At 40.4% G+C, this 14,045-nt stretch overlaps 1 protein-coding gene and 1 long non-coding RNA gene across 2 annotated transcripts; both read right to left on the bottom strand.

The window, feature by feature from the left end:
• Nucleotides 1-889: 889 nt before the first annotated feature.
• Nucleotides 890-9,132, bottom strand: LOC117249073 (uncharacterized). Its single transcript, XM_033614448.2, has 7 exons — nt 9,005-9,132; nt 6,202-6,404; nt 6,010-6,102; nt 5,739-5,834; nt 5,510-5,620; nt 4,359-4,482; nt 890-2,837 (listed from the first exon to the last, which is right to left on the bottom strand). Exons 1-7 carry the CDS (start codon nt 9,042-9,044, stop codon nt 1,357-1,359), a joined length of 2,148 nt encoding a protein of 715 aa, XP_033470339.2. The 5' UTR covers nt 9,045-9,132; the 3' UTR covers nt 890-1,356.
• Nucleotides 9,133-10,060: 928 nt separating this feature from the next.
• LOC117249143 (uncharacterized) lies at nt 10,061-11,791 on the bottom strand. The gene is made up of 2 exons (XR_004500959.2): nt 11,440-11,791; nt 10,061-10,548 (listed from the first exon to the last, which is right to left on the bottom strand). It is a non-coding gene; the product is annotated as an uncharacterized LOC117249143 (long non-coding RNA).
• Between the last annotated feature and the right edge of the window lie 2,254 nt (nt 11,792-14,045).

Below are 14,045 nucleotides of genomic sequence, written 5' to 3' on the forward strand. Positions count from 1 at the left end.
TAACTCTTTTCATGACTTATTTAGCTCTAAGCTCTGTCATTTTACATCAGTCTTGAGTGAATCACAGACATCTTCCCCTTGTAACTCCTCCCTTTGATTGTTTTCCTAAGTGTTAACACCCCAAAGACAACCTTTAATCATTCTACATACATAGAAACCTGTAAACAGTCACACAGTGAGGAGGAAGTATGTAAAGCCTGGCCAATTAATGACACTGCTGTTCTAATTTTCCACATGACAAGTTATTCACATCACTACAGAGATGATTGTTTAAAGCAAAGAATAAGCTATTAATTATCACACGAGACAAGGATGGAAAACTCACCTTGGATAGCTGGGAAGCCATCAAACGCTTCATCTCTGTCTCGCCTGCAGACTTCATTCTCTGCTTCACCTTCACTTCCATGAATCTTCATTTGTTCTGGCTTCTTTTCTAGTCCTGTTTCTCCCTCCTAATGTCCATTTTTCTCTGCTCTTTGCTTAGCTTTATCACCGTTCCCGCATTCTCCACCTCATCACTTTGATCATTTACCTTTTGCAAGGTCTCTATGTCATGTTATCTACAACCACTCCTCCCCAACTTTTAACATTTAAAGCACAGAGAGATATAGAGTGAATTAACTTGTATTAACTAGAACCTCATTCCTGAATTGTTTTATAGGAAACTTAAAGAGTCTAAAATATTAATTCAGGTCAACTGATTGCCATAAGGCTGCTCCTGTTTTCAGACTCCTCTAATGTGCAGGACCTTTCACATTTTATGTTTGCTAATTTTGAATCATTTCAAAGTGAGTCGAATTCTGTCACTCTCCCCGGGGCCAGACAAACATGTCAGGGCTAAGATGTAATATAAGGTGTCCCGACACAACTCCACACAAAGGAAAGCACACAAAGACACAGGCTTTATTTGTGATTTGTCTCTGTGTTTCTTCTTCATTTCATCACTCAATTACAGTATAACTTTAACTCTTGAGGAGGCCATAAAGTGCCAAAATAATCCCTTTGATTTGGGCACCTTAGTAACTCACAGACCTATGTTACTTTATTTAGGAGGAATGCTCCTTTAATTCTTGATGACACCTTCTTTTCCTAAGAAGGTTGAATACACGTATTGTGAGTCACTGTGAGCATAAGCATCTGCTAATTAATGTAATCTGATGGATTCATCTGTTTGAGTCCATCAACAGCCAACAACCATCAAAAAACTTGTGTTCACAAAACATCCATACTTTTTCAAAAATTGTTTCTTTTGCAGTAAATCGTCATCACAATAAAAAATAAAAATTAAACTATTCAAAGACAGTTTTTATTTTCAATGACAACGCAGTATCTTCTGCATCATTAGCTCCTGACAGCTCAAAGACTAAATGATTCCACAATACCCTTCTCCATGTGTGTGCGCACGTGTCTCTTTAGCCTCGTAGACGTGGAGAAACTCTTCTTACAGAACAGACAGCTGTGTGGCTTCTCGCCGGTGTGTGTTCGGATGTGCATGTTGAGGTCAGATGAGCATCTGAACCTCCTCTCGCAGTAGGAGCAGGGATAAGGCCTCTCTCCTGTGTGAATCCGTTTGTGGAGAAGGAGCTCGCCAGAGGTGAGGAAGGTCTTCCCGCACTGGGAACACTGGTGGGGCCGTTCGCCCGTGTGAGTCAGGTTATGTCGGACCAGCGAGGTCGACTTGGCGAACCTCTTCCCACAACGGGAGCATGCAAACGGACGCTCTCCCGTGTGTGTGTTGAGGTGTTCACTCTGAGCCCGCTTGGTTTTAAAGCTCTTCGGACACTGTGGACAACTGAACGGCCTGAAGTTACTGTGGCTGCGCTGATGCCGCACCAGCTCTCCATGTGTGAGGAACGTCTTCTCGCAGGTGGTGCAAACGTACGGCCTCTCACCTGTGTGGGTTCTTTCATGGCGTGTAAGGCTGGCCAGCTGGGTGAAGCTCTTCTCACAGTAGGAGCACTGGAAAGGCCGCTGGCCGTTGTGAGTCAGCAGGTGCCTGTTAAGGATCTGGAGCTGTGTGAAGCTCTTCCCACACTCTGTGCAGGGGTATGGACGCTCCCTGGTGTGGATCTGCTGGTGCTTATTCAGAAGCCACACATGCGTGAAGCTTTTCCCACACTCGCAGGCAAATGGCCGCTCACCGGTGTGTTTCATTTGGTGCCTCTTGAGATCAGACGCTCGGCTGTATATCTTCTCACATAGGGGGCATTTGTACTGTCGCCTCACCACATGCCTCTGCCTGTGCTTCAGCCGCTCCAGGATGCTGCTGAAGCTCTCACCGCATTTTTGGCATTTGTACTGTCCGCCTCCTTTCTCTGATGTCTCCTCTGCTACCACGACCTCTGTCGTTAGGTCAAGGGGAGGGTTGCAAGTCTGTCCGCAGGCGGTCCGTTCGAAATGCAGCTTGAGCAACCCCATCTGTGTGAACCGTTTCCCACACTCAGAACAGAGGAAGGGTCGTTCTCCAGTGTGAATGCGCTGATGTCTGGTCAGATCCCAAGAGTTCCTGAAACCCTTCTTACATTCCTCGCAGGTGTACGGGCGCTCACCTGTGTGTGTCCGTCTGTGACGAGTCAAGTCTGAGGCACGTGTGAAAGTTTTGCCGCACTCCTGGCACATGTGAGGGTCGGGCCTGTCGTGGATGGGGAAAGGCTTCGGAAACGTGGGACGCTGGGCCTTCTTCTTGGGGACTTCACTTGTCTCTGCAGACTTCTGGAGTTTGCTGTACTGCTCAGGGTGGCTGTGCTCAATGTGCTGCAGCAGGTAGGACTCCTGCATGTGGAAGAACGGACACTCGGAGCAGGCGAAGACCTGGGTGGACATTTCCACAGTGGTACCTGTGCAAAACAGAATACATCAGTAGTCGTTTAATGTTTTCCTCAAATATGGGGAACTTTTTGTTGTTGTACAAAAGTCCCTTTTATCTGTCCCTTTTATAACACAGCTGAGGCTGTGATATCTGGCCTTTACATCTACATCTCTTATATGACCACAATAAGCTGGCTAGAACGTGTCCACACCAGTCATTGCTTATGAAGATCCGTCTATCTGTCGTGTTTTGGCCGTCAGTGTCTCAGCAAGCCTCAGGTCAACAGTGGGTCAGACAGTCTGATGATCTACTGAATCTCATCTGATTAAATCTGTTCAGTATCCTGCTCAATTATCTCCTACCCTGGTTGTTTTCATTTATTTTTTTTCTATTTCTGGTGTCACAACTGAATGAGTGTAACATAATGATTTATTTGCGAAGTACTAGCAGTGTTTTCTACGCTGCTACGCTGAGATGCACTATTACTGAATCACTGTTTCATGATTGCAAAATGTTCTGACAAAATAAACATTAATACAGAATTTCTGAAGAAAGCTGAGGCACTCAAGAGGTTAATTTATTTAGAAAGCCTTTAATATCTCATGGCTATTTAGTCACAGTAGCAGTTGAAAACATGCCTACACGTTTCAGCCATTACAGTGTTTACATCCTTAATGCCTCAAATGCCTCAGATTTCTACAACAATTCTAAACTGAAGAGCACCAGTGGGACGTCTTTTTCACACCTTCACAATAACAACGGCTCATGTGGGCAGCTTATACCAACATTTTCCTTGAGCTCAGGTTTTAACCGTCCACACAAAAACATGAGGTACATTTTAAGATTAATCCACTCTGGGGAACGTTTTTTCGGAAAGGCTACAAATTTAGGTGAAAAAATGCCAGCGTACTGTGGACAGACAGCCAAAACAGAAAAAGCTATGTTTTTTAATTGTGTGTGTGTGGACCCTGCTCTTGGAGACACCTTAACTAGACCCTAAATATTATTTCCTGGACATTATTTACATGTAACAGTTCTTATTTGATTGCAGTTACATATTAAATATAAGCAGCAAAAGATAAAACGCAGTACATAGTAGAGAGGTGACAGACACCGCTGAGATGTTATAGTCTGCAGGGACATATTTGGCAAATATCAATCCCATATGATCTGGACAGTAACAAAATATTAATATTGTTCTTTGACATTAAATTGTCACCACCATGACTTGTTGACAGCCTTGCACCTTATTAGCTAAACATGTAAAACTAGAACTACCACCTCGCCTTGGTAAACCAGTTAAGTTGGAGTTACAGTTTCCGGCTCACATGGAGCCAATAAAGTAGACAATACTTTAAATATTGATGTATGGCAGATGTACAATGTATGTATGAGGGATACATGGATATAAAACAGGACAACCTGAAAACACAATACCTCCGGCCAAGGCTGCACAAAGCCCCCGTGTGCACAGTGGGTTCTATAATACATTACTGGATTAAAGTGGGTGACAGAAAGGGGGGAGACATGGCCGATGCATCTGGTTTACCTTGTGCTCCAAGGTGCTCAAGGCATTTATGGTGCTGCAGGAGAGACCTCAGGTCGTCAGGGGTGGAAAGTGCTTGTAAGCAGTCCTTGAGCACAGAGGGGGCAGAGCTCAGCCATGACACCGTCTGTTTATGGATGGAAGAAAACATGTCAGCAAGAATGAGGCCATCATATAGTCTGCTCAGAGTGACATGGGACAAAACTTTAACACTCAGACACAGAACACTTCATCCACCATGACTCTAACAAAACTGCAGCTACTACAACTGCTGGAAAAGATCATGATCTAAAAGTACTGGACTACAATACTGGATTTTTAGGTAGATACAGATATTCATAACGATACATTCGCTGGTATTATTTTTTATATACACTTGACAACATAAAGTACACTATGTTATCAATAGTATTTTGTTTTGTACTAATACAAAACTTTTTGTACTAACTTCAAATATATTTAAAAAAAAGACTTGGGAAACACAATGCTCATAAACCATAAAATATTCTTAATTTTGTAAAAAAAAAAAAAAAAAAAAAAAAATTGACATGGTAAAGGTCCAGTGAGGAGGATTTAGGGCAATATATAAAAAGTGTGTTTTCTTTGGTGTATAATCACCTTAAAATAATAATCATTTTGTTTTCATTACCTCAGAGGAATGAGCTGTTTTTATCTACATAGGGAGCAGGTCCTCATCTACAGAGATCCCCATGTTGCACCGCCATGTTTCTACAGTAGCCCACAACACGCAACCCAAACACTGGCTCCATATAGGGCCATTCACGTTTTATTGTTGGCCATCTTATTCAGAAGCCCCTCCGTCACAAGAGCTTCAGAAAAACATCCATTTTTAAAGTGAAACTGCTTCATTCAGTGTTTTTACTGGTTTAAATCACTGGGTCTGTTTGTTTTGGAGAGGAAGAGACCTCTGTGGATAATTTGGCTCCTGGTAAAAACCTCCTCAACAATGAACACTGAAGGAATTCTAACCAGGAGAAGATTCAGCTGGTTGCAATCTGCAATCCTCACCACTAGGTGCCACTAAATCCCCCTAAATCTCACATACTGTTCCTTTAATATTATAACTGTTATTCCACACACAAAAGCAGACATAGAAAGGTTGGGGCATTCTTAAACACAGTGCATGTAAGTACCTGACTGAGGTCTGGTACCGGCAGGAGTTTCTCCAGTTTAGACAGAAACTCCCACACAAGGAGCTGCATGTCTGTGTCGTAGCTGGGACCATACTCTGTTGGAAAAACCTCCTGGGAAGAACAAAGATAACGGTTGCTCAAAAATACAACTGTAACAGGACATAAAAAACAATTGCACAAAAAGATTCTCTTTATGATGCCAGTTGAATTACAGGTGAAGATGCCTTGCCTGGTAAAAATGCTCCCTCTCTGCTGGATCTTTCAGTAGTGTTTGGATGAGCTCCACAAAAATGGCCTCCTCTGCATCCACCTCTGCATCTCCACTCTGAAAGACATTACCAGCGTTATCTCCACACACTATAGAGGCTCTTAATCAATGCTCCATCTGACCCGTAATTACATGACTAAGGCCCCTGTGCCCCATGTGACAATGACAGAAAGGACTGACATGTTGTCGCCTGTTTTGGGGAACTGGAATGAGGCACACTGATGTCACTTACTCCTGTGTGTCCTGGGGGGCGGATTCGTTCAAGGTGAGGCTGTAGGCACAGAATGTTGGCTGTTTCCTCATTTCTGCACAACTCAAGAAGAATCTGAAGAGAAACATGTAGACAGATGAGAAAAGTGTCCCTTAGATCAGACATATTACTGTACTATTGTTACTTGATCTCATACAAATGCCACTGACTCACTTTCGCTCTCAGTCGAAGAAGCAGTTTGCCTCGCTGCTTTGGGCTGAGCAGGTCTGGAACTATTGCCGTCACCAGCGTCACAAACTCATCAAGCTTTTCATAATCAAGGACCTCTCTCCGCTGAGCCACCTGCCACATGGCTGCAGAGAGCAGCCGCAGAGGAGGTATCAGCAGCCTTAATGATGACAACGGCAGGAAGATGTCTGTGGAAACATGGACATGGAGTGGAAAGGGTCATGATAGGAGGTGGAGGACGTTTTCAGATCCTTTACTTTAGTAAAAGTACAACTACAACACCATGAAAATTCTTCACACCAAGTCAAAGTGCTGCATTAAAAACCATACTTAACTAAAAGTATGTATTATCGTTAAGAAGTACTTCAAGTATGAAAAGTAAAAGTATTCAAAGTGCAGTAAAATGTTCCCTGTCAGTGAGTTTCACTGTATTTTATTGTGTTTCATGTATATGTTGTATCCATATTACTGCTGTATTAATGTGTATGTTGTATTTTACTGGTTGCGCTCATTTTCACTCCTTTATATACTGTCGGGTAGTTTCATCTACAGCAATGCATCATGGTCTCTAAGATCATATGTTTGTAGCGTGGCCGTCCTGTGAGAACCACATATGTCTAAAGTTTTTTCATAGTGTCAGACAAACAGCCTTGTTTTCAGCTTTATGGCGATGCATTGTCCAACTGAGCCAGGAGGGTTTTTTAAGAGTTTGTTTCACTTAAGAAGCAGGAGATTTTTCTCAACACATAAAGGAACACTTCATCCTTCAGTTTATCACAAATATTCAACATCTGGACAGAAATGGATAAAACTGTATTTTAAAAGGTAACGAAAGTTGTCAGATGAATTTATTGGAGTAAAAAAATACAGTATTCACCTCTGAGATGTAGTAAAGTAGCAGTATAGAGCTGCATAAAATCAAAACACTCAAGTAAAGTACAGGTAACTTGAATGTGTACTTCAGTAGAGCACTTGAGTAAACATACTTAGTTAAATTCCACCACTGGTCATGATGTACTGTGGTGAAATGTCTTCTTGTAACACACTTTAGTGGTGGAACCTGACTAATGTGTGCATGTTGGCTTATAAAAGAAATATTGCTTGTACACAAGGTCCTGTGTGACAATATAGGTGGAACACTTAAGTTTAAATCTGACTTCAATATTGAAAAAGGCGAAAGGCTTATAGGGGAACACCACCTAATTTAAGAATTCAAATATGTTATTTCTATAGCATAGGAAAGTTCAATCAATATTTGCTAACATGAGCTACTCTCTTTCAAAGCCGGAAACCAGAGCGGTAAGTATCAAACTTGTGATGTCAAAGGGCAGGGGTAGGCAACCTGCAGTTCCGGGGCCACATATGGCTCTTTAGCTTATCTCCAATAGCTCCCTGTGGCTTTGACCAAAAATTAAAGTCATTTTTGAACATTTTAATTTTAATTCATCATTGTAGGCCTAGACTAAAACCTCAACTAAAATATGAATCATAGCTCTATGTCTACAGCCTGGTGCCTTTTCTCTAAATTTTTCTGAACATCAAAAGCAGTGTTTTGAGTCTCCTTAGTGAAGCTAGCCGTGGATTCCAATTCCAGAAAGGAAAAGTTTTGGAGGAAAATATTGAATTTAATAGTGCATAGACAGATTTATTTACTTTCGCTACAAGGTACCAAATATTCACATCATCACTACTTTACTGCAGAGTAGCCACCTACTGGTAAAACATATTAATGATTAGACCTATAAGTAATGTTGATAAGCTAATTTACACTTAAAAAGGCTGTGTTACCTCTATCATACAGCTCAAATATATTTTGTGGCTCCAGGCAGATTGAATTAATTTTTTTGGACCAAAAAAGGCCCTCCTGGTAGTAAAGGTTGCTGACCCTTGTCATGGGGTATAAAGCTCAAGTCTGGAGCTGCTCCATAGAGGATTAATGGGAGCCTGATTTTGTGAACCCACAGAATGTTTATTTTCTTTTTTATACTCAAATCAGCTTTATTCTATTGTAGTGTTCTCCAGTGTGAAACAGAAAGTGTACCAATATACTCAGAACATTCCCCTCTCATCTTTCACCATTTATTGTCTATGGAGCAGCTCCGGACTTTATACTTGAGTTTTGCACTCTAGCTTTGGGATTTTGGAGATCTTTGTTCACTTTTACTATTATTTTTGGGCTGTCTTAGACCTTAGGAATAACATGTATGGACTTTTAAAATGGGCGAAGTCTCCCTTTAAAGTAAGTAAACATTTAGTTACTGGGGAACTACTGTATGAGATGTTTTGTTGGAGCATGTATTGGAGTCAGAGTGCACATTAGAGTGTTGTGTTACAGTAAAAACATGCCAACTACACAGCCTTACGTGTTCTATATAGTTTTGCCTATTTTACTAATACTTTCTCTTGCTGTCTCAGCACTGTACCTGTCATGCATAATGTCCTGCACTTAGAAATCCCACACACACAGTACTTATACACCAGAACAACTCCTTACACAGCTGATTTAGCTTAGTTAGCCTCAAAGCTAAAACTGTGGGAGCTGTGGTTTACAGAAGACTGGTTTGTCGGAACCACAAAGGAAACTTTACACTTTCGTTTACTTACGAACAATACTTAGGTTCTTACATATAGTAAATATTAACTTAATTCCATGTTTTACTTTGTTCACATGACATTTGTTAGCTACAATCACTGCTGTTAGCTGAGGCTAACTCATAACGACACCATGCAGCACAGCTAGTTCACTGTTAGCTGCGATAAAAGGATTTAACGATGCAGTAAAACGGACCTGTGTTTTCCACTTGATAGGAACTGCCTGTGGTTTCCATGATTAAAACAATGTATAGTCACTTTTCAGAATTAGTCGACAGAGATTGCAAGCCATTTGTTGTTAGTTCCTCACAGACCGGAAACACGTGCGGAAAACTTTCAAAATAAGACATCTCACTTACGTACAACCGGTACAAACACAATAAAGTGCAGCTATCCAAAATACCTCTCATGAATAGCACCAGCTGATAATATGCAAAAAGCAGGCATTATATATATATATATATATATATATATATATATATATATATATATATATATACACACACATACATATACATATATATGTATAAGGAAATTCATCAGATTAATCAATGTAGACGGTTATTAGATAATCTGTGTGGGCAGAAACACAGCAGGAGGCTTATCCCTCATTATCTATCAGGTCAACTAAACAGTGTATTAAAGGTCCAGTGTGTAGGATTCAGGGGCATCTACTGGCAGAAATGGTACTTAATATTCATAATTTTTTTTATCAGTTTCTAATCACCCCCCAAAACGAACCGTTGTATTGTCATTACCTTAAAATGTAGTGATTTTGGGGCAACCTCTAGCTCACCTGGTAGAGTGTATGTCCCTATCAATGAAGGAATAAATGTCAAAAAAATATCTTGAAAAGAAAAGATCTACATACCAAGAGGGTCATCTCCCAGAGTCTGGTGTTATTCTACAGCAGGAGCCCAGAACAGACAAACCAAACACTCACTTTAGATAGGGCCATTTGCGTTTCAGGTCAGCCATGTAGTTCTCCTAAATGCTTGTTACAGGTGAATCTCACTGCTAGAAGCGGCAAAAATCCTACACACTGGACCTTTAATGGTGGTTTGTTGTGTATTATTGCCTAAAGCTAACTACTAGTTTATAAACCTGACAGCAGAAATAACACTCCAAGGCAATGTTGCAATGCATGCACAGTAAATCTTAGACTACTGAACTTAGCTAGCTTTTATATAATAATAGGGATTTAAAAATGTGTGTAAATGTGAAGAGCTAAACAAGAAACAAATGGTCACCATTTAGTAGGTAGGTAAAACATTTTATTCGCGTATTTTCGATGTGCAAAGTTTAACATTTTTCATGTGCTGGGATGATATTCCACAACTTCATCAGTTTATTTTGCCTTTTTTTTTAACCTAATTTCCCCTCTGGGGATCAGTGAAGATCATTAGATGGCCATTGTCACTTTTCAATAAAAATACTTTAAGTTTCTTTCTCTTCCCCAAGGGAACAACGTGAATCCATCCATGCAGAAAGACAGTCCACAACAACTGGCAACACGTCACCGAGGGAAGGAGCTCAGTGGGTCAAAGCTCTAGTGTCAAAGCAGAATGCCGCATGTGTACAAGACTGGCAGATCCGTGGTCCAAGCTGAGGAAACTTGCGATGTGATATCCATTAGCGTGGTGTTAAATTCAGTCAAAGCTGGGTTAGCGTTCCTGACAGGAGGGCAGGACCATCACTCCATGTCTTCAGGCTCCTGAGTCCAGGAGACAAACCTTAAACCTAAACAAGAGTAATAACATTCAAGACAAAATTTTAACCCCAGCAAACAAAATAAGGTACAGATGATTTACAGTGAGGTCACCAAATACAACATTTTGCTTTAAACTGAATAAAGGCAGAGTGTACTAAAATGTTAGTGGTGGCTCTAACACCTTACTACATTTAGGGGAAACAGTTTGTGCAAACATCAGCACCAGTATTGCTACACAGTGCTCTCAAACTACTCAGTGCCTACAAAGACTATACACCTCACCCTACCTGTTCTTTATCATTTAAATCTAGCCAGAGCTTACTTTAATCCCTGACAAAATCTATATCATAATAACAAGCTATCACTCCAAACTACTCTGAAACAAAGTCATTTTAAAGCCCAAATCAGGAGACATTTACATGGAAATTCCCATGACACACTGTGTAAGAGCTGACATGCCTGGTTGATTAATTTTTTAGAAGGTCCACTGATAAGGACTATCAAGGTGACAAGGTACTGCTTTCAGTAATATTTTAAGCAAAGATACCAAACATTTTCTTGGTTCAACTTCTTCTCTCTTTCTTTACCTTTAGTGAGAGTAAACTGAGTATGTTTACATTGTAATTACTACTGTGGTCTCCTGTGCAGGAACTCATATCTGATGTTTGAACAAGCAGCCAAACATAAAGGGCAACAGCAGTTAGTGGCTGGGTTGAATACCTGAAGGATAAAAGCTTCTGGGCTTGAGAAACTTAAACTGAAATATAGTTTAGTGAATAACACCCTGTTAAGTGACAAATTAAAGGCGTCATTTAATTTTCTATCACTTCACATTGAGTTAACCAGACTAATTTAGCTCAGTGGATTAGCAACTTCCGTAGCCGCCTTCTCAGTTACAAAATGAAAACTTCTCCACTTACCTTTCTACGGGACTATGTAATACATGACGAGGAAAAACGCCACGTCAAAGAGCACGAACATCCAAAAGTCATACCAATAGGAGTGCTGCGGTAAAGATACCGAAGTTCCTTTAGGTTTAGACATTTTATCGTCTCTTTCTGACTCCGTCACGGGAGACGTGCCTGGTCCCATGTTTGCCTTAGGTACAGCTGCGCGAGCTCTCCGGAAGAGATCAAACAAGATGTCGAATAGCCCTTCAAAATAAAACGACATGGTGCTAGGTTTTGATAACCAATACTAGTATTTCATTTGTAATTTTTTCCCCAGTAAAAACATAACTTTTGACACGTTCACTGCATTTTTCACTTCCTGCATTTTCTTGTTTATTTGTATTCGTATTGTAAACACTAATTTTAGATAGATGTATGACAGACTTATGTCTAATAAAGCTTGTTACCCACCCTCTGGGCTCTAGCAGTCACTGTTTTCCTATCTGACTACACATGACTGTCAGGGGCGTAGGTATAGACAGTGTAGGCAGTGACGTTGCACTGATGCCCTGGGGGAGGGGTGGGGGGCTCGAATTATGACCCCCACTCTGAACACGCCAGAGGGTCGCTATACGTTCTTTATGCCGCCTTTGCATTTTTGCACAAAATCAAACAATGGCGGCATTATGCTCCTTCAGCAGGCCGGCATCGCAGAAACAAAAGAGGTGCCACAGGCATGACATGTAACACTACAGCACCAGCCTCTAGTGTGACATATAAAGTGAGATTTATACTTCTGCGTCGAATCGACACTGTACCTACAGAGTAGGCTCTGCGTCAACGTAGAGCCTACAATAAATTGTGAAAACAATAAAGCTCCCACAAAGTAACATTTTGTCTTGTGTGTGATTTATCCTGGCTTCATATGAGTGTAGGAAATCTCTGCTAGTTGCTAGGCTAATATATACAATGTAAAATGTCATAGGCTTGAGCCAAAAACATTTACATGTTGTATTTGTGGGGAAAATGTGTCCAGCGAAAGACAGGTGTTTGTCTGTGAATGCTGCGAGCTGTAGTGAAGATGATTTGTGTCCTTGTGTTTGAAATTGTCTCTATTAAGCCATATATAATGTGTGTTTTGAATCAACTAAATTTTACAACACTTCACAGAAACCCCACTGCTGACTAGTGGTTTGGAGGTGTGACTGCAGAGTGACACAGACACACCTCCGCAGAAGTAGAAATGCTCACAACGTAGACCAGGAGCGTAGGCTATGGCATAGAGCTGATGCATAAGTATAAATCCAGCTTAACATACGCATTGGCAGCGCTTTTATTAGATAAACTATGAAAACACTATTCAGTTAAATAAATTATTTCTTATTTTCTTTGGTATTTTTGTCACATATAGACATGCAATAATGATTGTCAGGTAATATGTTAATACCTCGTGTGAGAAGCAATATGATATATAGCTAGTTTAGGCACAAAACTAAAGCTGAGCAAAACTGCAAACCGATTGCACAGTCATGCCTTTCAAACATAAAACTCTGTGTGTGTGTGTGTGCTTCATAAGTAACAACTAGTGTGCACTCAAGCCCACAATAATAATATGCACTGGGGCTTGTTGTAGCTACCTCACACCATTGGACATCCTGTCTTATTTTGGTTCAATGCCCTTTAGTTTTTTAGTAATCACGTTTTCTATAGAAAAAGATTTAGATATTTAGCTCATATTGCTACTAACATTATTGTGACAATGACACTGACATATTTTTGATAAAAGCTGCTTAGTTGTCCACTTATTGTAATAATGTCAAAATGCTGATAGGTGCAGTGTTAATACGGTTTATATCCTCCTGAGCCCTGAACTTTTGTTTGGTATGCATTTTTAATTTCTCCTAGCTATCTGAGATCAAAAGATCCCAATAAGTATAAAAAGCTAAGCATTGTCAATGATAATAAAGTCCTCCAATGTCCTCCAATGAGATTACAATAAAATGCCATTGTCTTCAAACAAGTACTTCCTAATAAAGTCTTAATGTCTTAGCTTGTTACCGTTGCTTAAATTGGTCAAATTTGTTGCCATATCAAACCAGTTTCAACCAATATGTGATCAGGTTTTGGACCTTGTCCACTTTTGTGTCAGCATTGGCTGCAGACTGACTTGGCAGAAATGGCTGCCATCTTTTTACATGGATTAGTGTATTGTGCTCTTTCTACCACTAGATGGCACAAATGAGTGTCCACAAATGAGGGCAACAGCTCTAAGTTAAATACAATGAAGTATAAGGTCAACCCAAAATGTTCACAGGAGGATATTCAAACCGATTAAGTCTATTTCTTCTGCTGACAGCTCTAGATTGATTGCTCTCAAGGTGAGGAGCAAGTTTTCTACAGACACTTAGGGATTAAAGGTACTTGGTTTCGCTAAAGTAATACAGACCATTTCTATTGGACCTAGTAACTTCAGTGTCCTGTTTACTTCAACCCTGGTAAATGATAAACGGTTCTGACTTAATTTGTGACTTGTACTAAATGTTTTTTTTTGTATAATCTCAAAGTACAAGGCCACTGTAACATGCTGACATTCTTTATATTCATTTTGAATCACTCATCTCCGATGCCTTTACCCT

Source organism: Epinephelus lanceolatus, chromosome 23 (assembly GCF_041903045.1).
Source record: "Epinephelus lanceolatus isolate andai-2023 chromosome 23, ASM4190304v1, whole genome shotgun sequence".
NCBI lineage: Eukaryota > Metazoa > Chordata > Actinopteri > Perciformes > Serranidae > Epinephelus > Epinephelus lanceolatus.